This window comes from Aquarana catesbeiana, linkage group LG08, assembly GCF_042186555.1.
Source record: "Aquarana catesbeiana isolate 2022-GZ linkage group LG08, ASM4218655v1, whole genome shotgun sequence".
Lineage (NCBI taxonomy): Eukaryota > Metazoa > Chordata > Amphibia > Anura > Ranidae > Aquarana > Aquarana catesbeiana.
This window is the reverse complement of record NC_133331.1, coordinates 21,078,140-21,105,467: the sequence shown is the minus strand read 5'-3', so window position 1 is coordinate 21,105,467 and position 27,328 is coordinate 21,078,140. Positions and strand designations below refer to the sequence as shown.

Genomic DNA, 27,328 nt, shown 5'->3' with positions numbered 1-27,328 from the left:
ACTGTCCACTATACTACACTGTCCACTATACTACATTACAATGACCACTATACTACAATACACTTGACCACCATACTACACTGACCACTATACTACACTATACTGACCACCATACTACACTATACTGACCACCATACTACACTGTCCACTATACTGACCACTATACTACACTACACTGTCCACTATACTACACTGTCCACTATACTACATTACACTGACCACTATACTACACTACACTTGACCACAATACTACACTGACCACTATACTACACTATACTGACCACCATACTACACTGTCCACTATACTACACTATACTGACCACCATACTACACTGTCCACTATACTGACCACCATACTACACTGACCACTATACTACACTGTCCACTATACTACACTATACTGACCACCATACTACACTGTCCACTATACTACATTATACTGACCACCATACTACACTGACCACTATACTACACTGTCCACTATACTACACTGACCACTATACTACACTGACCACCATACTACACTGACCACCATACTACACTGACCACTATACTACACTGTCCACTATACTACACTATACTGACCAACATACTACACTGTCCACTATACTACACTGACCACCATACTACACTGTCCACTATACTACACTGACCACCATACTACACTGACCACCATACTACACTGACCACCATACTACACTGTCCACTATACTACACTGACCACTATACTACACTAACCACTATACTACACTGTCCACTACACTAACCACTACACTGACCACTATACTACACTACACTGACCACCATACTACACTGTCCACTATACTACACTCTCCACTATACTACACTGTCCACTATACTACACTGACCACCATACTACACTGACCACCATACTACACTGTCCACTACACTAACCACTACACTGACCACTATACTACCCACTAGACTACACTACACTGACCACCATACTACACTGACCACTATACTACACTGACCACCATACTACACTGACCACCATACTACACTGTCCACTATACTACACTGTCCACTATACTACACTGACCACCATACTACACTGACCACCATACTACACTGACCACTATACTACACTGACCACTATACTACACTGTCCACTACACTAACCACTACACTGACCACCATACTACACTGTCCATTATACTACACTGTCCAATATACTACACTGTCCACTATACTACACTGACCACCATACTACACCGTCCACTATACTACACCGTCCACTATACTACACTGACCACCATACTACACTGACCACTATACTACACTGACCACCATACTACACTGTCCACCATACTACACTGTCCACTATACTACACTGTCCACTATACTACACTGACCACTATACTACACTGTCCACTACACTGACCACTATACTACACTGTCCACTATACTACACTGTCCACTATACTACACTGACCACCATACTACACTGACCACCATACTACACTGACCACTATACTACACTACACTGACCACCATACTACACTGTCCACTATACTACACTGACCACCATACTACACTGACCACCATACTATACTATCCACTATACTACACTATCCACTATACTATACTGTCCACTACACTAACCACTACACTACACTGTCCACTATACTATACTGTCCACTATACTACACTGTCCACTATACTACACTATACTGACCACCATACTACACTGTCCACTATACTACACTATACTGACCACCATACTACACTGTCCACTATACTACACTATACTGACCACCATACTACACTGTCCACTATACTACACTGACCACCATACTACACTGGCCACCATACTACACTGTCCACTACACTACACTACACTGACCTCCATACTAAACTACACTATACTGACCACTATGCTAACCACTATACTATATTACACTAACCACTATACTATACTACACTAACCACTATACTGACCACTATACTACACTGCCCCCCATAGTGACCACTACACTGACCTCCATACTATACTACACTACACTTTCCTGCCTACAGTCTCTCTCTCTCTCGCCCCCCTCCCTCCCCCTCCCAGTAACAAGACTCTCACTCACCTTCTTATCCTGGCTGCATCGATCCGGATGAGGAGGAGAAGACAGCGGCGGCTCACTTTCCTCTCTCCCCTGCGCTCTGCTTGCTGCCATGTTCAGTATCCAGCGCCCTGTGATTGGGCGTATGGGGGTCATGTGCGGAGGCGGGACTTCAGGAGCGATCGAGGACAGGCCAGCCCTACGCCTCACATGACCCCCATACACCCAATCACAGGGCGCCGGATACTTAACATGGCGGCCGGAGCCCGGGAACACAAAGTTAGAAATCAGGAGGAGGCAGCCAGTGACACATACTGGCGCCCCCCTAAATATCGCGCCCGGGGCCACGGCACCCCCTGCACCCCCCACGCTACGCCACTGCTACTACTAGATATATATATTTTATGTTTTACATTCTGGTGTACTTCACTGTATCCATACATCGCATTATCCCAAGATTATTATTATCATTAGGTGACTGTGATTAAGATACACTTTTAGCGCTACACATTCATACCACATGTAGTTTAATATTGAAATAGCAGCTGCACAATGGCCCTGACAATGTGGGACTAGACAGGAAAGTCGAGGCCAAATAGTTTTTAACCACTTGCCGACTGCACCATAGCCGAGTGACAGCTAAAGCATGGTCGTCTAGTTCTGGGATGCCATTATATGAGGGCGTCCTGTGATCACACCCCCGGCGGGGCAGCATGCTCTGTGATCACAGTGTCTGGAGGACACTGCTGATCACATATTGAGGTAAGGAGCCCATCAGTGGCTCTTTACCATGTGATCAGATGTGTCCAATTATAGCTGATTACGAATGTCAACAGAAGCCGGTTATATGCACTCTTTTCCTCATGCTAACAGAATGAGGAGATGAGAAGAGAGCCAATATCCAGCTTCTTTAAAAGGGACGTCTACACTGATATTCAATCAATTCCTAAAATGAGTTGGTTGTTTCATGGTGACTGTTATAAATAAACTTTATCTGGACTGCCCACCATACTTTGGCACTCTCTTTTTTGAAACACCTTCAGCAATAAAATATTGACAGAAGTTCTTCATCAGCCATCATCTGTATATACAAACCTAAAAACAGGTTAGATTTTTTTAGACATAAAAAGGTTCTATCACATAATAAAAATCTGAAGAGAATGAATACTTACCTCTCTTGCCACCCACACCGTTCAACGCTGCTCTGTTGCAGGAGCAAGACATCTGCCATGGTAAGTCCTGGGCCTTGTGCCCATCTCTGGTCCTAAAGTGCGGTCACCCCCATAGCTGGTGACTATTGCGGATTGCAGGCTGTGACACTTTAAAAGTGGTGGAACTAATGAAATTGGCGAGTTTTTGAGGCCCATTGTTGCGCAAGTCTGTCTCAGGAGCTGCAATTGCATCTGTTCAGCCTTGATAGTTCTTGCCCTCCCTGGTGTGGTGGATTTCCAACCAGGCATAGGAAATGCTTTCCCCTAAAGACATGGAAAGTTCTGGCGATGGTTGCTCTCACGAGACTTGCTCATAGGAGGGAACTCAACTTCCCAACAACATCCTTGAACTCGGGGCGATTTGGTTGTCCCAGGTGTGCTACTCAAACACACTCAAACTCATTGCGCACTCTCCATGGACAAGTCTGGATTTTTTAGGATTTTCAAAGAAAACCATTACTAATGCCGCGTACACACGGGCGGACTTTTTGACCGGACTGGTCCGACAGACTTTCCAACTGACTTTCCGACGGACTTTCCAACTGACTTTCCGACGGACTTTCGAAGGAACGGACTTGCCTACACACGATCACACCAAGTCCGACGGATTCATACGTGATGACGTATGACTGGACTAAAATAAAGAAGTTGATAGCCAGTAGCCAATAGCTGCCCTAACGTCGGTTTTTGTCCGTCGGACTAGCATACAGACGAGCGAACTTTTCGAGTCCGTCGGAAAGATTTGAAACATGTTTTAGTTCTAGGTCCATCGGACTTTTGGGAAAAAAAAGTCCACTGGAGCCCACACATGAGCCTGTGATATTCCCCGAGCTCCAGTACCTTTTTGATATCTCTGTTTATTCTATTTATTTTTTAAACAATTTTTTTATATTATCCATCACTTTTGACATTTATTGGATGCCCCCTCTCCCGCTGGACTAACCACTAGTCTATTTTTTCTTAATAATTTTGCTGATTTTTGCATTTTAGTTTTTACTGTATATTTGCCCCTTTTTATACACTATTTTAGTTTGCTATATGTTTCCCAGTTCATTAATTTTTTTTCTCCCAGGACTACATATATTAGTTGGCTGCTATGCACCTTGCAGTGTGTGCGGCTTGCTGCGCCTCTTGGCTGCCTTTTATTAAGCATGACTATGACTACTAGTACCTCTTTTAATATAAGAGTGAGAACTCAACAAAATGGCCGACGGACTTGTCCAGTGCTGGGTTCGCCCAGTGCAGTGGCGGGCTTCGGGAAAATGGTCGCCGGGCATACATTTTTGTAGTGGCGGGCTTCGAGAAAATGGCCACCAAACACCCATTACATAGAGACCATATAAAAGCATAGACTCTTCACCCTGTGTTATCCTCTGATGAAGTCACGTGACGTGACGATACGCGTCAGGATTGGAGCACAGGAACTGTCACAGACTGACGATAGGATACGAGCTCAGCGCTCGTGGATGTTTTTTACTATAGCCTTCTGGTAAATGTAAGTGTACCATGTTGTTTTTAACCTAATAAACTGATTTATATACGGGATCACACTATGTGCACTCTCTTCCAACACTCCACATATATTCATCCCATTGTGACGAGCATTGGGGAAACGGGGACAGTTTGAAGACACCCTTTTGAGGTATACGAACTCTGCGTTCGTTGGATTGACGCCCACACTCATTTTACAAAAGTGAGTGCATCCCCCTTCTGTGTCCTGTCCCCTTTTTCCACTGTGGCCGCCACGGAGTTATACTATATACTGTCTGCTTATGTTTTTTATATACCATCCTGCACACCCACCACCCGAATCGCCTGAACTACTGGATGGGACCCTTGCCTGCTGGTGATTTGTTATTGGATTACAAGCTGTTGTCTTGCAGCAGTAAGGTGAGCTGCTTGCGAGCACAGAGGTGTCCCCACTGAAGACCTTTTTCCCTTCCCAGTGGCTTGTGGACTTGCCTTTTTGGAACTGATGACTCATTGTTTGAGCACTTTGTACTACAAGGTGGTGGGACTGTTCACCATTTATTTATTTTCTTGGAGTCACTAATAAGAATTTGCTGAGTTACCACATATGTGCTAGTATGATACTAGCCCTTTTGCACTGAGAATTTCTCTTTTCTTTTGTTTCAGTATTTACAATATTTTTTATGTGCTATTATGATACTAGCCCTCATGCACATGGACTTTGTTTGATTTATATATTTTTATTTGGTTCAATTATTTTTTTGTACCCACACTGTATTTGTCACTCATTTCATAGTTTTTTTATACGTTTTAGGCAATTTTGTTTCTTCAGTTTATTCGGATTTAGTGCTCATGAGACTGCATTTTATTTATACTTTTATATTTTGTATAATTTTTTCATTTTGCCTTTTGGAACTGATGACTCATTGTTTGAGCACTTTGTACTACAAGGCGGTGGGACTGTTCACCATTTATTTATTTACTTGGAGTCACCATTAAGTATTTGCTGAGTTACCATGTATGTGCTAGTATGATACTAGCTCTTTTGCACTGAGATTTTTCTTTTGATGTGTATTTGCTGAGTTACCACATATGTGCTAGAATGATACTAGCCCTTTTGCACTGAGATTTTTCTTTTCTTCTGTTTCAGTATTTACAATAATTTTTATGTGCTAGTATGATACTAGCCCTCATGCTCATTATACCTTTATATTTTGTATATTTTTTTCATTTTTCATTCACCTCTCTATACATTTGAGCTAGCCCCTTCCCCTTCCTCTTCCTTCCTTCCCCCTTTTTATCACAGCGCAATCACCACTTACTTTATTCACCACAGATGATCGAATTGTCCGACGGAGTCCGGTCCGCCGGACCAAGTCCGCCGGAAAGTCCGCTCGTATGTACGCGGCATTAGGGTTTATAGGGTGATATGGAAGATGCCGCAGCAAAAACTGGGTGTGGCAAATGTTAGAGGGCGTGGCTTAGGACACAGTAAAACAAGAACTTACTAATGTGTACAGTACAAAAGAAGCTGAACAGACAGTTGTGCAGTGCAAACAAGAAGAGATAGAAATCAGGACTTAAAAGTAGTACCATGCAGTGTCCATGTAAGCATATTACACCCAGTATAAGTAGTATTGTGCAGAGTCAATACATAGAGAATAAGAACAGATATTGACAATTACACCCAACATACTGAAGATATAATGCAGTACTCATTCACAATGACATACGAAGATTAGATACAGAATTATATCCAGTTTGTGGTAAAATACAGGGGAGTTCTCTGGATTTTAGGTGGACACACAGGCTGGTCCATATCAGTTCCTGCACCCCATAGGAGCTAACGATATAATATACTGTACGTGCACGGTCACAAACATACATACATACTCTGAAATACAGGATGTTATGATCTTCACACTGATCTTCATGGTTAGACTGGACTGGGCAGATCTCAGTTCGGGTGACCACACAGGAACAGGGGGGTGGCAGTGCAGTCACGCCATGTATAGTATATTACATGATATATCATACATATAGTCTATTACATCTGACATCACTGTACAGCAGTTCAGGACTTTCCTTGTATTATCAGACATGGAGAGAACAGGTAAGAAGCTCTTCTGTCTTATAATATTGTCAAAATGATTGATGGGATTTAGGCATCATTGCAGATCAGTGATCACTGGCAGGGCCGGACTGGGCATAAAAAACAGCCCTGGAAATAATTTCATAGCAGCCGCAGTGGCGTAGCGTTGGTTGTCCGCACCCAAGGCAAGAATTTGTGCCACTAACCCGTGGACATTTAGCACTCCAAGTCCCTTCCACTCGTACAGTATATTTAGCATAAGACACCCTTACGGTACCTCTTAGGATGTACCACTCTTTCTCTTTGTTCCCCTTTCTTTCCCTTTTATCTCTCTATATCCTAATGTCTTGCTTTTCTTCCCTATATATCGCTCTATATCCATCTGTCATGTTCTTTCTCACCCGCTTTCTTTGTTCCTCACCCTCTTTTTTATTCCTTCTCCTGCTCTTTGTTTTTTTCCCTCTCTCACCTATCTATACACACACATACACTGTATGTATTTACACCTATATGTATATTGCACCGAATGAATAATTGTCTTTTGGGGGAGGGTGGAAATGTGCCTTGGCCATAGCGCCCACCATAAAGCATCTTCCCTCTGTACTGGTCCAGGACTGGGGGCTGTAATATACTTCTGCTGTGGCAGATGGGGAAGTGTATACAGTGTGTGTGTATCATGTGTGTGTCCACTCCTGCAGGGATTGCAGACACATTACAGGAGATGGTCAGAGGCTGCAGATATAGTACAGGAGATGGTCAGAGACTGAAGACATAATACAGGAGATGATCAGAGACTGCAGACATAATACAGGAGATGATCAAAGACTGCAGACATGATACAGGAGATGGTCAGAGACTGCAGACATAGTACAGGAGATGATCAGAGACTGCAGACATAATACAGGAGATGATCAGAGACTGCAGATATAATACAGGAGATGGTCAGAGACTGCAGACATGGTACAGGAGATGGTCAGAGACTGCAGACATGGTACAGGAGATGATCAGAGACTGCAGATATAATACAGGAGATGATCAGAGACTGCAGACATGATACCGGAGATGGTCAGAGACTGCAGACATGATACAGAAGATGGTCAGAGACTGCAGACATAGTACAGGAGATGATCAGAGACTGCAGACATAATACAGGAGATGATCAGAGACTGCAGACATACTACAGGAGATGATCAGAGACTGCAGACATAATACAGGAGATGATCAGAGACTGCAGACATAATACAGGAGATGGTCAGAGACTGCAGACATGGTACAAGAGATGGTCAGAGACTGCAGACATGGTACAGGAGATGGTCAGAGACTGCAGACATAGTACAGGAGATGATAAGAGACTGCAGACATAATACAGGAGATGATCAGAGACTGCAGACATAATACAGGAGATGATCAGAGACTGCAGACATAATACAGGAGATGGTCAGAGACTGCAGACATGGTACAGGAGATGGTCAGAGACTGCAGACATAGTACAGGAGATGATCAGAGACTGCAGACATAATACAGGAGATGATCAGAGACTGCAGACATGGTACAAGAGATGGTCAGAGACTGCAGACATGGTACAGGAGATGGTCAGAGACTGCAGACATGGTACAGGAGATGGTCAGAGACTGCATACATAGTACAGGAGATGGTCAGAGACTGCAGACATACTACAGGAGATGATCAGAGACTACAGACATAGTACAGGAGATGATCAGAGACTGCAGACATAGTACAGGAGATGATCAGAGACTGCAGACATAGTACAGGAGATTATCAGAGACTGCAGACATAGTACAGGAGATGGTCAGAGACTGCAGACATGGTACAGGAGATGATCAGAGACTGCAGACATAGTACAGGGGACTGTTAGGGATTGCAGACATGATTGATTCAGGAGATGGTCAGAGACTGCATTTAAAGCTGAACTCAGTGTACAGGTATATAGTATCGCAGGGTTGCTCCACTCTATTTAAACCATCTCTGCAAGATCAGTACAAGCAAGTGACAGAAGAAAACATCACATCCAGTTTCCAAAATACAATTTTTTTTGCAAACACTGAACTGCTCAAGATTAGATGAGGACAGTAACTGTCACGTACCTGAAGGCGAGCCTGACGTGTAGAGGAAGGCCTCCCATACAGCTCCGGCTCAAGGGCCGCTGATAGTGGAACAGCTGGCGCTGGAGCACGGCGGAGTAAGAGTGCCTATGGAAGTCCTGAAGTCTGAACAGGAAGTTGCCGGAACACACAGGTGGATGGCTGAACTTGACTGGAAGTAGACAGGGAAGTCGCTGGATCGCTGGCGGATCTCGGCAGCAGAGAGACAGATCAGATGACTTGACTGGCAGGAACGTGGTCAGGTCACAGACAGATTAGGCAACGGCTGGGCAGATCAGGTACAACAGCAGGCAGGAGAGGGGTCAGGTCACAGGCAGGTTCGGCAGCAGGTAGGCAGATCAGGTACAAACAGCAGGCAGGAGAGAGGTCAGGTCACAGGCAGGTTCGGCAGCAGGTAGGCAGATCAGGTACAAACAGCAGGCAGGAGAGAGGTCAGGTAGCAGGCCGGAACGATGATCGGAAATCAACACAGGTAGCAAGAATTCAGGTACACGCTGTAGACCAAGCAGCAACCAGCCAGTACTAAGTCTGTGTTTAAATAGGCCGTCTGGCGCCAGTTCTAATGACAGGCGTGCGCGTGCGATCGCGCATTCGCTGATGCGCCCGTAGTTGTTCTGTGAATCCCTTGCCGGCGCCTGCGCACAAGTGTATGCTTGCGAGCATTAGTTGTATTCTGCGGATGACTTCCCTGACAGTAACCATTTAATGGGTCTGTGAAGTAGGGCTGAAACAACTAATCGATTAATCGACAACTAATCGATTATGAAATTAATCAATTACTATTTTCATAATCGATTAATCGGCCAGTAACATAATGGGGTTAAAAAAACTAAAACGAGCCCTTCATAGTAGAAGCTTTTAGCCTGGTCCAGCAGTAAATCCTTCAAAAAAACCCCCATCAAACATTCTGTGCAGCACACACAGAGCTCTGGCTAAATAGCTGATTATAAGCTGAAATGGTTAACAGCCATGTGTCCCTGGTCTCATAGAATGCTGCTGCAGCATCTTCCAGAGATCTTATCAGTGTGATCAGACAATGTGCAGGTCAGGTTAGGCAGATAAAAAAAGTAACCAGGGAGACAAGAATGAGGGGAGGCTGATCTGTAACCTGCACACTGCCTGATCACATAGATATCTGGACACTGCAGCTGTCCTTCACAGTTACTGTGCTCCAGACGATCCTGTTTTTTCCATTCAGCCAGAGTTGTGTGTCCTGGAGAACCTGCATTGTTGTAGTCATACCTCCTTGTTCCTTGTATCTCCCACCTGGCGTCCCCATTCAGCCTCACTCCAGCACTTACAGTCAAATGTGAGCGGGGGAGGGTTACACTGCCTGCTGATTGGCTGTGGATGGACCGGAGGAGGAGCAAGTCCTCCCTTGTACTCCCCTAAGCAGCGTTATTGGCTGTGGGTTCCCTACTAAACCTACTACGAGAAATGTTTAGTCCACTGCCCAGAGAACACACAGTGTCCATGCTCCCTCCCACTTGCATTATCCACCACAGACCTGCCTGCTGCATGATAGCCACGTGCTCCTCTGACCCTCTGCTGCTAGAATTAATTTCCTCAGCCAGCCCCGCCTCCTCTTCATAGCTCCTAGCTGACAACGGCCTCAGGGCAGCCAGCCTACCGGGAACACTCCCGATATCCCGGTAGGCCAGTCCGGCCCTGATCTCTGGTATTAATAGTCATCACTAAGAATCGCCGGTGTCACATGATTCGGGAAATTCAGACTCCATGCTTCATTTTCCTGATTTAGGATAAGAAAAATATGATGAAATGCGGTTGTTATGGGCAACCTCCTTGTCTTTCCTTTGGTCCTGACCTCATAAATTAGACATTGAAAACGTGTTATGATGTCATAACTGTAAATGAGCATCAAACACATATTCAAGCACCAAAAAGGACAGTACATAGGACTACAGGAATATCAACTGGAGGGATTCCCACATTAGCCTCCTGATATAGAAATGTCCAAACCCCAAGATTCATCACAAATCAAGTTTTTTAAAGATTCAGCAATAACAATGGCAATGATTTTAGACATCCATGTCCTTTATCAGGTCAAAACTCTATTATCCTGCCGTATTACACATAGTCACACTCCAAACTCAACCTTCACCCTCCTAACTTTCTCTCCAATATCCTCTGGTACCCTTTCTTACGATTTTGCCAACACTGCTATATAAAGAATATGTAAACCCAACATTTCATATTCCTGATGCCTGCTGTACCATGTACTTGTATGAAAAAGTCTCCCGTTCTCTTTGTATTGCTTCCTTTGTGTGAAATCTCTGGTGTTCCTGCCAGTCCCTCTGCTTTCCTCCAATGATCAGACTTCAGCTTACATGACACCCCCCCCCCACCACCACCACCACCACCACCACCACATAGCCATTTACAGGGAAGATCAGTGTGCTGCTGTGTGGAGCTTAGAGGAAATGTGATCACATATAAAACAGGGGAGAAAATGTATTTATAATGTTTTTTACAACTTCTATTTTAAACTGAATGGGTTTTTTTACAAAGTGAGTGTTGACATATACTTTAAACCAGCTGCTGACAGACACTATGGGGTTGATTTACTAAAACCGGAGAGTGCAAAATCTGGTGCATAGAAACCAATCAGCTTCCAGGATTTTTTTGTCAAAGCTTGATTGAACATGTTGAAGTTAGAAGGTGACTAATAATATTAAAATAAAAGATATACTGGAGATTAATGAATGGAGGTATTTTCAGCTCAAACACTTCATAGCAGCACTTCCTCACCCAATAAGAGAAGGAGAAGCACTTATATTGATAGAGCGACTATGTACCATCGAAAAAACAAGTGGGAATATATCTAGGATATATAAAACCTTGATAGAAGTAGAAGAGCTGGAAATTCCGACATTTATAAAAAAATGGGAGAGGGAATTGGGGAAACGAGGAAGGAACCAAGAAGTAGGAAAAATCCTGAAACTAGTACATGGATCATCAGTAAATAATGCAATGGTGGAAATGAACTATAAGTGCGTAACCCGGTGGTATAGAACCCCAGAAAAACTAGGGAGATATCAAATAGGACAAACAACGGAGTGTTGGCGGGACTGTAAACAAACGGGAACCATGGCCCATATATGGTGGGGGTGCCCTAAAATTAAAATGTACTGGAAGGAAATACTGAGTTATATTAAGGAAATTACTAATATAGATATACCTGAGGAACCATGGACATGTCTATTTCATGGGGTAGATATTCTGACAAAAGAATATATGATTGTACATATGATGAACGCTGCAAAAAGCTTAATACCGAGGAAATGGAAGGAAGCAGAGAGCCCAAAAATTAGAGAGTGGTTTGATAAAATTGAACAGATATACAACATGGAACATGATACAGCCATGAGGATACTAGAGAGGGATTCATTAAGAGATGGGAAAAGTGGAAAAAGTTTAAATCAACAAAGAAATATAGTGAGATTAAAATTACTTAGAGAAGGGGAGAACAAAGGGTCTAGGAGTGGGGTGGAGGGGGGGGAGGAAGGAGGGTAAGGGCAGATAAAGATGTGGAAATAAAATTTGTCAATGTATATCCCTATTGAGTAGGGAAAATGTTTTTACTTCTTTGTGTACGACAAATTTTGATAAAGTAAAGAATAAAAAATAAATAAAAAAGGAAAAAAGAAAGAAGATGACTGGCTACCATGCAGAGCTGTACCAGATTTTGTACTCTCCGGTTTTAGTAAATCAACCCCTGTGTTTCTGCCCAGCCTAGTTCAAGAAAAAATGTTTCTTCCTCATTCTCCTTCCAAAGGCAATGGTTCTCCATGTATTCATTTATTCTTCCCATGTCACACACAGAAACCCCATGTCATGAGTGTGACCTTCAAATCTCTTTTGTAATATCCAGTTGGCTGTGGGAACATCTACCACACATCTCAATATGAGAAAAACCCCTCTGTAGACTGTGGGACTTTGTAAAATGTGAAAATGACACAGGAAAGAAGACAATCCCAGTCCCACCCATCTTTGTCAGTTACCTTATACAACATACTTTTTTGTGCTATGTTAAACCCCTCCATCAACCCGTCAGTTTGTGGGTGATTCTCAGAGGTTCTTAACTATTTGATCTTCAGCAGTGTATAATAAAACCTTCATCACTTTTAAATTATGAAGGAAGTCCCTTGATCCATAAGGATCTCTTTTTGCTATTCCAGTGCGGGTGAACATGTATAATGTTTCTTTGGTGATCTTGGTCTTTGCCAAGGCATTCTCAAGGAATCATTTCTAGATAGCGGGTCGCATAATCAAAAAAAAGAATATACTGGTGGCCCCTAGTGGAATTCACCAATGGTCCAACCAAATTCATTGCTATAGTCTCAAATAGGTACTTCAGTGATGGGCAGGACTTATCCATGCCCCACCCATATAAAATGGTGGGGGACCAAAAATTGGTTAACTATTTCCCCATTTATTTTGGCTAAGTGGTACAAAAGGTCTTTGGTTACCACTGTCCATGGAAACATGTCCACCACCCTGGGACTTGGGGAACTCCATTTATCTCCTAAACATTCATGTACTTATTAGCCCTGCCATTAGTCCCACTCACCAATATGTGCCCCTACTCTGCCCCCATTCTCAGGAATTCTTTCAACATGTTCCCAGGTATGACCTTGGTTGTCATACAGGCTGGACTTCAAACATGTCTGACTTTGTTCATCTCAGGGACATGGTGGATTGATGGGACTATTGGTTTACAAAAGAGGAATACCATAGTTTGTGCTTTCTCTTCAGCTCACAGGAAGTGGAAAGGACACTGTATTTCTGGCAAGATCAACAGGTATTTTCTGTACTTGCTAAAAATGTTCTTAGCTTGAAAAATGAAAGTGAATGCAGCCACCATATATAAAGACTGGTAAGCTGCAATATATTACATGTTTGCTTTTATATTTAGATACTCTTTAATGGAGAAGTAGGACTTGTTACTATGAACATGTGATTGGCTTGAAGCTGGGAAGTTCCACAGCTCCAGTCCACTTCCCGGAAGTGTAGTTCTGTAGAGGAGGAAGTTGCATCACAGTGACATCACTTCCTCCTCTATACAGTAAGATAGGATTGGCTCCTGTCCCTTCACCTGATGAGAAGCCCACCACTGCACAGTATTCCTGTACTCTACTGAGTCCTAGAAATATAAAGTAAGGAGGATTTTATCTATATATATTATTATTATTATTATTATTAATATTATTATTTTTATCAAATGATTTATTGATAATCTCTACAGATAAAAGTGGGAAGAAACTCTGGCGGCCTTCCTGGAAAGGGGTCATTATAACCCTCTTTGTGGGATCCATTATCATCCTCATCCGTATTATTGAAGCACTGGGTAAGTTATACAGTATAGAGCAGCGGTCCCCAACCTTTTTGGCACAGGGGACCGGCTGCGTGAAAGAAAATTGTGCCAAGGCCCAGGGGAGAGGGGTTGGGGGCGCGCACGGGGGGTAAGCGATTTTTAGCTGACAATTTATCGGAGCAATAGCTGGTGCTGGCGCTTCAATCATCACGGCACCATATTTGTTATGGTGTCAGGATGATTGAAGCACATTATTTCTATTGTTACATTATAATATAAAATTAAATATTTCAACTCACCATAATGCAGAATCAGTGGGATCCCTGAGCATGGCACTTGCCACGTCGCCTGCCACCAGATGCAGCTTGTCATTGCCACGCTGCCTGCCAGGAGATGAGAAATGTCACTTGCAATGTCCCCTGCCACCAGATGAGGAATGCACTTGCCATGCTGCCTGCCACCAGATGAATGTCACTTGCCACGCTGCCTGCCACCAGATGAGGAATGCCGCTTGCCACGTTGCCTGCCACCAGATAAATGCCACTTGCCACGCTGCTTGCCACCAGATGAGGAATGTCACTTGCCATGCTGCCTGCCACCAGATGAGGAATGTCACTTGCCACCAAATGAGGAATGTCATTTGCCACCAGATAAGGAATGCTAAACTGCCTGCCACCAGATGAGGAATGCCACTTTCCACGTCCCCTGCCACCAGATGAGGAATAACACTTGTCACGCTTATTGCCACCAGATGAATGCCACTTGCCACATTGCCTGCCACCAGATGAATGCCACTTGCCACGCTGCCTGCCACCAGATGAATGCCACGCTACCTGCCAGTGCCACCAGATGTGGATTGTCACTGCATTGGTGGCACTGGTTCATTTAGCACAGAGGCAGGCCTCTGTGCAGTGGTCGTTCTTGAGTGGGGGCAGGAGAGCGGTGATGCGGGGCCGGCTGTGAGAGATACTCCTCGTCTCTGCTCCCTGCCGCACCTCCAACACCAGCGCTGTGAGGGCGGAAGAGCTGTGATGCGAGATGGGCGCAGAGAGATGATGTCATCTCGGCTTGCCAGCTTCTCTCATCCGCCTGCCTCTGTGATCCACCCGGCTCTCTCACACGCCCGCCTCTGTGATGCACCAGGCTCTCTCCCCGCCCGCCTCTGTGATGCGCCGGGCTCTCTCACCCGCCCTGCTATCTCATGCCGCCCGTCGCATCCACGGCCTGGCTGCAGAGACGCTACGGCCCAGTAGTGGGCCGCAGCCCGGGGGTTGGAGACCCCTGGTATAGAGGACACAATCCATAAGAAGGGAGAGTCTCTGGGCCTCATTTATCAAACTGTCTAATGAAATGTAGAATCTGACTGGTTGTTGAAGGGACACAAAGACCCTCGGAAATAATTCTTCTCTTTGATTTGCACTGTGATAAACGATGACCCTTCTAACAAGTAAGAGTTTCATTCTACCTTTTATGTCTCCTGACTTTGTGTCTTCCAGTTTATAAAGGTCAGTCTTTGGAAAATGAGAACCGCCAGCTAAGGATGAACTGCACCCAGCCGTCTACAGGTATTTTTTTTTATTTGTTTAGCGAAAAATTAAAATAAACCCAGTGGTGATTACAACTAAAAACCTTAGTTAGACTTACCGGTAACGGTATTTCTTTCAGGACAGCACCTGGAGAGAGAGCGTAGCTCCACCCACTTTCTCAGGAAACACTGCAATCAGTTTTCTTTATAGACCAGACACTTGCACCATGGCCTCCGTTGTTTAAGAGTACCTCCAGCCATGCTGAAATTAGATAAGCAGAACATAGCAATAACACTACATTTTATAATACTTTATAATGCTTTAGGGAGGGTCATCAGTGCTGTCCTGAAAGACTCATAGAAATACCGTTACCGATAAGTCTAACTAAGGTTTTCTCACCTCGTCTTTCAGGACAGCACCTGGAGATGATAAAGGAGTACTTACTCTAGGGTGGGACCACCGCCTGTAAGACCTTTCTGCCAAAGGACTGCTCTGATGCAGAGAGAAAATCCAACCTGTAATGGCGGGTAAAAGTGGAGAAGCTTGTCCACGTAGCTGCCTTGCAGATCCATCCTGGAGAAGCCCCTGCCTGTTCCGCCCAGGATGCTGCTACTGCCCTGGTTGAATTAGCCCCACTCCTGTGGGAGGATCTACCCTTAAAGCTTTATAGGCTTCATTGATGGCCATTCGTAGCCACCTAACTATGGTGCTTTTGGAAGCACTGTATCCCTTACGTGGGCCAGAGAATAGTATGAACAGTGAATTTGATTTTCTGAATTCACTATACATCTCCTTACATCTAGGCTATGAAAGTCTCTTTCCCTCGTGCCGGATGGTGAAGGACAGAAAGTCGGGAGAACTATCTCCTGTGACCTGTGGTATAATGTTGAAACCTTAGGTAAAAATCCCGGGTCAGTTCTCAGCACTACCCAGTCTGGAAATATAGAACAAAAAGGTTCAATAATGGACAAGGCTTGCAATTCGTTCACCCTCCTGGCTGAAGTGACTGCAACTAGAAGTGCTACCAAAATTTGATTGTTGCTTCTTCTAGAGGTTCGAAGGGTCTTTTAGTCAGACCCTGTAATACCAGAGACAAGTCCCATTTTGGGAAAAACTTAAAAGGTACTGGCCTAGCTCTGATAAGTGCCTTAAAAAATCTAATAATAAGCGGGTCCTGGGATAATTGTCTCTCCAGGAACACCTTAAGAGTGACCACTTGTACCTTTAGGGTGCTAGTCGCCAACCCTTTTTTCATTCCTTCGTGTAGGAATTCTAACACGGAAACAACTTCCCTTGGGGAAAACACTTTACTTGCGCACCAGGAATTAAAACATTTGCATGTCTTAAAGTAAATCTTTCTAGTGACCTTCTTTCGGCTGTCTAGTAGTGTTAAAACTAGTTTATTAGACAAGCCCTTACTTTATAGGATCTGCTCCTCAGTAACCAAGCAGCTAATCTTAGGTGCTCGATATTCGGGTGTTGAAGAGGCCCCTGGGTCAGAAGGTCTCTCTGTAAGGGAAGAAACCAGTGGGGTTCCACCGCCATTTTCTGTATGGTTGAAAACCATGCCCTTTTGGGCCAGAATGGGGCTACTAAGATCATGGCTGTAGACTCCCTCTGTAGCTTTTTTAGTACTAATGGAATCATTTGGAAGGGGGGAAAGGCGTAGCACAAGTGGAAGGTCCATGGTTGCGCTAGCGCGTCTAGTCCTTCCGCTTGATCTCGTCTGTTCAGGGAGAAGTAAGTCTCTACCTTTGTATTGGAGTGGGATGCAAACAGATCTATTTGGGGAGTTCCCCATCTTCCTGTTATTCTCTGGAATATGTCTGTATTCAGACTCCACTCTGATTCCAGTATCTTTTCCCTGCTTAGGAAATCTGCGATCTGATTCAGATCTCCCTTTAGATGTACCGCCGCCAGGGATGCTAGATTGGATTCCGCCCTGGACATAATTTGGAGGACTGAGGAAAGCAACACTCTGCTCCTTGTGCCTCCCTGTCTTGTTATATAGGCCACTGCTGTGGCATTGTCCGACAACACCTGAATATGGTGACCCAGCACTTGGTCCCTGAAAGCCCATATTCCCAGGAGAATAGCCCTCAACTCCCTTCAATTGGAGGATCTCCTGTCCTCTCTGGTTGTCCACGCTCCTTGGGCCATCTGTCCGTCCAGATGGGCACCCCAACCCCAGAAGCTTGCATCTGTTGTCAGTCTTTGCTCTATGGGAAAAGTCCAAAGTTGACCCCTGTCCAAATTTGACTGCCTCCTCCACCACCATGGTTTTCTCTGAACCTGAGGGGAATCCTTATCAATTTCTCCAGCGGTTCTCCATAGGACCAATTCCTGAGAATTGTCTGCTGGAGATCTCTTTCATGGAGACATGCCCATTGCACTGCTGGTATTGAGGACATTAGGAGGCCTAGAACAGACATGGCTGCCCAGCCCTCAACTCCCCCCACGATACCCTAAGTGTATTCTTGCAAGACAGGCATTTCCTCTTAGGAGGAGGGGAGGAATGTTTGACTTTCTCTTTGGCTTTAGCCTGAAATACACCAACACAAGCCCTCTATTAAATCATATATATACATAAACATGACAATGATTTAACGGCTCTACTCCATCAAAGACAATAACCAGCTGCCAAAGAGAAGAGCTAACTCCTTAACTCCTTTATTTGTTACCGCAGCTTTCTCAGCAACTCTCCCCCATTGAGTCACCATAAGCATAAGATAAACACACTTTCCTTAGTATTGAGTTAAAAAAGGAGAGTGGTGCAGGCTCCCTTGCATTCCCCCAGGGGAGCCAGGGAGGGACAAACAAGACCCTTTAGATAAAGTAGAGGGACCTCTGCCCCTGCTTACCTGAGTCTGACTGGTGTTAGTGGCTCCTGCTCCTGCCACCGCCGTCTGTTCCTCTTCCATGCTTGCCAAGGTTCTAGCGGCATCCAGCTGCTTTTATTTTAATTTTCCTGGTCCTTTCGCCGCAGCGAGGACCGGAATTTAACACCAACTGAGGCCACCTCCTCCCCCTGCATTCCAGCGGCCGGAACCGGAAGCCGTGTTGCGCTGCCGTAAGTCCCGCCCCCGGTCGGAGTGACGCGCTCGCCACCCGGGACCCGGAAGAAGCATGGAGGTTGAAGAAAAGACAGGAGACGCTGCTCACCACTGTAAAGCACGTCCTCCTCCTTTACAGCCCACAGCGCTGGTCTGATGAGAGTGGGACCCCCTGCAGCCTGAACCCTCGCCGGGTATGAAGGGGAGCAGACACCAGAGAATTCCCCTCATGTAAGGGGAGATGCTGGGCTGGCCTGCCTGAACAAACAAACAAAGTAACAGGTATGCCTCATACTGTCTTCACCTGGAGAGAGCGTAGCACACCCTTGGTTCCCTGCAGCACCTCCATCATGGTCGGAGGAAACACTACAACTGAGGCCATGGTGGAAGTGTCCGGTCTAAAAAGAAAACTGACTGCAGTGTTTCCTGGGAAAGTGGGTGGGGCTACGCTCTCTCTCCAGGTGCTGTCCTGAAAGACGAGGTGAGAAAGAATGCTCTATTTGTGTGGAAAAAAAAACAAAAAAAAATGTCACATGGTTACAGTGTTGCATGACCGGGCAATTGCCATTCAAAGTGAGACAGCGCTGAAAGCTGAAAATTGAGCTGGGCAGGAAAGTGCCTGGTATTGAAGTGGTTAAAATGATCCGCTTTTATTTATTCATGTAAAAACTTTATCCCAAAAGGGAAGAAAAAATGTTTGCTGTAACTGATTATAAAGTATGAGAGGGAGTTCAGCTTCAATTTGTTAGTGTGTTTAAATCTGCTAATACATTTAACACTCCCCTCACCTCACACTGACAATGGTGCTCTCTGCTGTGCCTCCTGTGCCCCCTCATCCAGTGTAGGGGAGCTGTAGTACAGGAGGTGTGTTACTGGCCAGGTCACCCGGTAAAAACAGAGTGAAAAAAGCCTAAAAAAAGAAAATGAATGCAACCACCACATCTAATGATTGGTAAGCTGCAATATAATACGTTTTTGGTTTGGGTTTTACTCCATTTAAAGAATCAAAGACTCTAAAATCAGCTTTAAAAAACTCCCTGTATGCATGAGGCCTTAAAGGGGTTGTACAGCTACATTTTTTTCTGGCAATATCTGATCTATATGCTATATAGATCATGAATCTAGCTGTTATTTCTGACAAAATTTTTTAATTACTTGTTAGATAAATAGGCTTTATCAGCACTTCCTCCTTTCCTCTCTGTATATTCTCCTCAACGGGGTTTTCGAGCGTGCTCCCTGTAGTAACGTTACGGCTTTAACCGCTTCAGATCCAGGCCATTGCCAAATGACGGCAACAGCGTGGATCTGCATTGCCGGGACGACGTCTATTGACGTTGTCCCGTGCACGAGCGGCCTGCGCGCCCCCTGCAGGGCGCGCACGGTGATCAGCGAGTCTATGAGACTCGCCTGATCACAGATCAGAGTAAGGGCTCGATTCCGACCCCTTACCACATGATCAGCTGTCAGCCAATGACAGCTGATCATGTGATGTAAACAGAGCTGGTAATCGGCAATTTTTCCTCCTCGCGCTGACAGCGTGAGGAGGAAAAAAAAAACGATCACCGGCGGCCGTGTTTGGGACATCAGTCCCAATTACGGCGATCTTCTGTGACAGCAATAGGCAGCAGTGCCGCCTACCAGTGCCCACCAGCGTCACCCATCAGTGCCCACAGTGCCACCCATCAGTGCCACCCATCAGCACCCACATCAGTGCAACAACAGTGCTGCACATCAGTGCCAACTATCAGTGCCCATCATTGTCACCTACCAGTGCCCATCAGTGCCGCCCATCACTGCCCATCAGTGCCGCCCATCAGTGCCCCCCATCAGTGGTACCTATCAGTGCCCATCAGTGCCACCTATCCGTGCCACCCATCTGTGCCACCCATCCATGTCACCCATCAGCGCCCATCAGTGGTCATCAGTGCTGCCTTATCTGTGCCCATCAGTACCGCCTTATCTGTCCCCATCAGTGCTGCCTTAACTGTGCCTATCAGTGCCGCCTTAACTGTGCCTATCAGTGCCGCCTTATCTGTGCCTATCCATGCCCATCAGTGCAGCCTATCAGTGCCCACCAGTGCTGCCTCATCAGTGCATATCAATGAAGGAGAAAAATTACCTGTTTGCAAAATTTTATAACAAACTATTAAACATGATTTTTTTTTTGTTTCAAAAATTTCCATCTTTTTTGTTTGTTTAGCAAAAAATAAAAACCCCAGCTGTGATTAAATACCACCAAAAGAAAGCTCTATTTGTGGGAAAAAAATGATAAAAATTTCATTTGAGTACAGTGTTGTATGACCGCGCAAATGTCATTCAAAGTGCATCAGCGCTGAAAGCTGAAAATTGGTCTGGGCAGGAGGGGGGATTAAGTGCCCAGTAAGCAAGTGGTTAAAGGATGGCTCCCCTGCCTCCCGTGCCTGTGAACGTACACAGCGTCTCCCCGCAGGGATGTAATCCCAAGGGAGGGGGCGAGCATGCTGACTAACCCCCAGCCAGAACGGCTCGGATGATGGGGGCAAGCTTCTAGAGGAGGAACAGGAAGTTGAAAATTCACACACAGAAAAAAAGCATTTACAAAGGAAAACGAAGGAAAAGGTAACTGAACCAACAGTACACCACCTTAAAGGAACATATTTAGAAAATAAAAAGTGAACATTTAGTATTACTTTAAACTTAACAAGGGACCGTAGATAAAGATACATATTGTGTCCAGCCAAGTGTCTTTCTTCAGAAACGTGTACCTGGATTTGGAGAGTGTATAATGATGACGCCCAGTAAAAAGTTTTGCTATGAGTTTCCTTATACTCTGTTAAACACAGAACACACTTGAAAGCCATCCTTGCACTAGGTACCATTTAGGCACATTATCTTCACAACTCTAGATTCAATAGAGAACCCTTATGCCGCGTACACACGGTCGGACTTTTCGTCTACAAAAGTCCGACAGCCTGTCCGACATACTTCCGACGTACCTTCGGCGGACTTGCGGCAGACTTTCTTACGAACGGACTTGCCTACACACGACCACACAAAAGTACGACAGCCTAGTACGCGGTGACGTACACCAAGTCCGACGAGACTATAAAACGGAAGTTCAATAGCCCGTACGACACCCTTTGGGCTCCTTCTGCTAATCTCGTGTTTATCTCGTGTTAGTAGAAGTTTGGTGAGAGACGATTCGCGCTTGTGAGACTCGTATTTTTCAGTTCGTTTTAACTGTTGTTCAGTCTGTGCTTGTGAGGTTTGTATCTGCTTTTCAGTGTGTTTGGTCAGTTGGCATTGAGAAATCTTTGTTTTATTGTCCGCTCGTTCCTGAGTTTCAGGTCAGACCATCTTTTTCTCAATTGATCTTTGGAGCGCTGGACCCCAAAAGATGCCTGCAAAGTGTCCACGACCTTCGCCATTATTTTGGCCTTGCGCAAATTTGGCCGTGCGTACGGCCCATACTTCCCATCATAGTCGTCTTTGTGAAGAATGGCCACCATCTCCACCATCTCTTTAAAACTCATATTAGAGGCCTTAAATCTAGGCCTCATAGATTTTGTTGACGTTCCAGCCTCCGGGCTGTCTCCACTACCTGAGGTCGTCAACATTTCAGGTGTCTCCGCCATTATTTAACTCCACTACGCGCCGTAACAAAAAATGGGCGGAGAACATGAGTTAAAATCGAACGTCAGGGGCGGGCGACGCAGGCGGAGTTTCACACATGCGTAGTGTATAAAGAGGGGCCTTGCGCACGTGTCGTACGTACGTTCTGTGCGTCGAATTAGGGGGCGGAGAACATGAGTTAATTTCGAACGTCAGGGGCGGGCGACGCAGGCGGAGTTTCACACATGCGTAGTGTATAAAGAGCCTTGCGCACGTGTCGTACGTACGTTCTGTGCGTCGAATTAGGGGGCGGAGAACATGAGTTAATTTCGAACGTCAGGGGCGGGCGACGCAGGCGGAGTTTCACACATGCGTAGTGTATAAAGAGCCTTGCGCACGTGTCGTACGTACGTTCTGTGCGTCGAATTAGGGGGCGGAGAACATGAGTTAATTTCGAACGTCAGGGGCGGGCGACGCAGGCGGAGTTTCACACATGCGTAGTGTATAAAGAGGGCCCTTGCGCACGTGTCGTACGTACGTTCTGTGGTAGGTGATAGTGGACCAGGACGTTACAAAACGAAGGTAATTTTAGATATATATTTTTTGGGTTTTATGGTCATGACTTTGTAGCAAGCGGCCTATATGGCTTGATAGATTGATGAGGCCTACATAGGGAGAAGATGATGAGGGGTTAGCAGAAACCTATAATAAAAGTGTTTTTTGTCTTGTGACTTCATCTTTTCCAGATATAATGAATCCCCTATTTAAGGATCCAGAGTTCCTTACAGCTTTTATTTCGAAATATCGAGAGATGAGGAATTTGTGGGAGGTGAAACACCCTCAGTATTATGCAAAGCATGTGAGGAAGTCAACGCTGGAGAGACTTCTGGCCTTTGTCCAGGCGACCATCCCGGAAGCAACAATGGAGACATTGCTCAAGAAAATTGGGGTCTTGAGGAACATGTATAAGAGGGAGCATAAGAAGATCCAGGAATCAAGGAGATCAGGAGCATCAGCAGATGATGTTTATGTACCCAGGCTGTGGTACTACAATCAACTCCGTTTTCTGGATGACCAGAATGAAGCCAGGCCATCACTTTCAACCCTTCCCTCCACCCTTCCCTCCACCCTTCCCTCCACCCCAGCAGAGGCTGATGAGGAGCAAGCTGGGTCTTCCATCCTGGATGAACCAGATATGACCATCTGGAGTCAGGTAAATTATTTTAACAAATATTTACTGTACTAATATTAATGATGTTAACTGGATGTTATAATTGTCTAAAATAATTTTGCACTCAAAATTGTGTATACATATCAATTGACAGTAGTGGCTAAATATGTTTGGCACCTGCTTGAAATAATTAGGGTGTCTGATTAGACTCTTTTATTAAAGAGATGTATTCACATTGAATTTGCTATTCATGAGAAGCAAACTGTGTGTCATTGATGAACCCAAAAAAATATACTCAAACTATTGTCCTTTTTTTATACACAGGATGAGTCCATCCAGGAGGAATGTGGGGAAAGTGGCAGGCAGGAGGAGACCGGGCCCATGGACAGCCTGGAGGAGGCCGGATTCACCATCATCCTGGAGGAGGCTGGGCCCAGTGTCAGGCAGGAGGTGGCTGGTCCCAGTGAGGTGGCTGCTCCCAGTGAGGTGGCTGCTCCCAGTGAGGTGGCTGGGCCAAGTGAGGTGGCTGGGCCCAGTAGGAGCCTGACCGAATCCCAAGTGCCTCCCCTCCACCTTCCCAAAAAAAGGGCCAGGAAGAGGATGGTCACACAGGACGCATCCCTGCGCCTCATGCAAGAGGCCACCCGTTTTTTAAGGAGGCTTCTTCAGATGGATTGGGAGCAGCGCCTCATTTGTGAGCGCCTATTTGGGGAAACAATCCATAAGGGGCTGCAGGGCACGCTAACACAAAACACCCAACTACATGAGGCAGCCCCCCCTCCTCCTCCTCCTCCTCCTCCTCCTCCTCCTCCTCCTCCTCCTCTTGCCACAACTGAAACACCAGAGCCACAGCCTCAAAAGAAGGCTACAGGGAAGGCTGCAGGGCAGCGTGGAGGAAAGGCTGCAGGGAAGAGAAGAAAGTGATGACCTGGGTTCAGTCTGGTCTGACAGAAGACGCAGGCTGTTGTAGGACCACAGTCTGGGGACATCTAGATCATCTGCTGGTGCTGTTGATCTCTGGGATTCTTGGACCAGATTGTGCTCCCTCTTATATGGACTCCGCAAGATCCCAATTTTCTGGTACACCGACTTTTTCCAGCGTTGACTTCCTCTTTATTTTATTTTGACCATGTATAAATGGATCTTTTTTGAGTTTAGCAAAAGACTTTATGTGTTTTCTTTTAAATCATTGATTTTACACACAATGTTAAATTAACAAGGGACAACAATCTCATTGAGTTTGGAAAAAACACACCAAAAATACATTACTAATGTTAATAATGTTCAAGTGGTAAGTCTTGAAAATAAAAAAATTTACATAACCAAAAACGGTGCTTTGGGTTAACTTTATCTAAAAACTAAAAAATAATCACTATAAAAAAAAAAAAAGAATAATGGGTTCTTTGTGGTAACTTTACAAACCTAAAAAAAAAAAAAAAAAGGGGAAAAAGTATTATTAGTATGGAAACATTGTTTTTAAAAAGCATACTATATCATTCATGAGATCAAAGAGAAAAAGAATCCAGAAATCAGTTTGGGAGAACTCTGATTATGAACAGTAAAACACCTTCGTTCTTTAGAGCATTCGTAAAGAAGAAATAAAATGCGCTGCATTCAACGATCACAGATTTTGCAGCGTGATGAATGTGCTACCTACAATACGAACACTAGTTTTACTAGACCAAGTGCTTCCGTTTAGTTTTTGCTTATGAGCATGCGTCGTTTTTTTGTCCGTCGGACTAGCATACAGACGAGCGGACTTCGGGGTCCGTCGTAGTTACGACGTAAAGATTTGAAGCATGTTTCAAATCTAAAGTCCGTCGGATTTGAGGCTAAAAAAGTCCGTTGAAAGTCCGGAGAAGCCCACACACGATCGGATTACCAGCCAGCTTTAGTCCGTCAGCGTCCGTTGGACTTTTGTAGACGAAAAGTCCGACCGTGTGTACGCGGCATTATTGGTTGCTCCTTCAAGTATCACTAAAGGCCAGTGGTGGCTGGTGCTCAAAATTTTTGGGGGGCGCACAAACACACTGAAAAAAAAAACATCAATTGCTGTCACTGTGCCGTCAAATGCAGCCACTGTGCCCATCAAGCGCAGCCACTGTGCCATCAAATGAAGCTACTGTACCCATCAATTGCTGCCACTCTGCCCATCAATTGCTGCCACTGTGCCCATCAATTGCTGCCAATGTGCCCATCAATTTCCCCCAGTGTGCCCCATCAAATGCTGCCAGTGTGCCCATCAATTGCCACTACTCTGCCCCATCGAATGCTGCCAGTGTGCCCATCAATAGCCGCTACTGTGCCCCATTAAATGCTGCCGGTGTGCGTCACCCGGAACTTACCTGTCTCGCAGCGGGTCAGCGGCAGTGTCCTGCACGCTCCTCGATGTCTTCTTCCATCCTCTCTATCAGATATCCAATCACAGCGCCTGACGTTTAAGCCAATCAGGTGACAGGTAACAGACCCAAGCACCTGATTGGCTGAGAGGCGGTTCAGTGTTAGCAAAGCGAATTCCTTCGCTTTGCTAATACACAGATGAGTGAACAGCGAACGCACAGCATTGTGCCCGCTGTTCACCTATTTGATCGCCTATTAGAGCCTACGGCTCTAATCAGGTGCTTCCAAAAAACACCCCTGCTGCTGTAATTCAGGGGCCGGACACCTGAATAGGGGGTGTTAGCAGCAACCATAGATAGATTCATGCAACGCATGAATCTATCTATGGTGATAGAGCGGTGCCAGGAGAGAGGGGGCATCGCTCCTGAACCCTTTATGTACGCACCGCCACTGCTAAAGGCAAAATGTTTAGTTTTGGATGGAGAGGAGAGGGGTAATATCCCTTGTCAGGTTTTATTCCTGTCTGTGTCCCCATTAGGGAGATTCCCCCTCTCTATTTGTCCTCTTTATTGTTATCATGGAAAGTGAAAGTAAAAGAAAATCCCAAATTTTGGGTTGACACCAGAATAGTAATAGAGGAGAGGTAGAGGGAACACTCGTTTTGGTGACACCCCGGGATCCCCTCACTTTGCAGGAATTTCTGCCCATGTCCTGTATTGTATACCTCCCAACATTTTGAGATGGGAATGAGGGACACCTACTGGCAAACGTATATAGGCATAAGACACGCCCCCTGTCACACCCCCTTAAAGGAGAATTAACCAAAAAAAAGGTTAATTAAATCTACAAGATTTTTTTTTTTTACCACTACTATTCCTTTATATTGATAATAATCCACCTTAATATCCAATAAGTGAAAAATCAATATGATTAAAAAGTTCAATTTGCCCAGAAAGGTACAAAAAATCCAAATGGTGATTCAATCAGTGACAGCAAAGCAGAGTCCACCACCAGGGATAGAGGGGGTTGCTCCTTACCAGATGGCCACGACCCCCCACTACAGAGGGTCACAGCAAGCAGGCAATCTTAAACACAGAGATTGGGAGCTTCTATCGATATCCACCAGGGGTCATCTCACCGTCAGCCACACCAGCGAAACCAATGGAAGGGATGCACTTACTGCTGTAAGGTAACAGCATGTATATCTTTGTTATGGAACTGTTGTGTGTCCCCTGGTAACCGTCCCAAATTGTCGTTTCCGGCTCTGCTGGTGTATGTATCCTGTTTACAATCAGCATCCCCTTCTAACTCACTGGAGCGGGAGAACCCTCATACACAGGAGAA

The 27,328-nt window shown here is 45.2% G+C and overlaps 1 protein-coding gene across 1 annotated transcript in view; it reads left to right on the top strand.

Moving 5' to 3' along the window:
* Positions 1-6,806: 6,806 nt before the first annotated feature.
* The window catches only part of LOC141105413 (asialoglycoprotein receptor 2-like), a 42,939-nt gene continuing 22,417 nt past the window's right edge, over positions 6,807-27,328 (top strand). Inside the window, exons 1-3 of the mRNA XM_073595276.1 lie at positions 6,807-6,866; positions 14,235-14,336; positions 15,800-15,868. Of these exons, the coding sequence (XP_073451377.1) occupies positions 6,854-6,866; positions 14,235-14,336; positions 15,800-15,868 (184 nt within the window). The 5' untranslated portion in view covers positions 6,807-6,853. The remainder of the gene's footprint in view (positions 6,867-14,234; positions 14,337-15,799; positions 15,869-27,328) is intronic.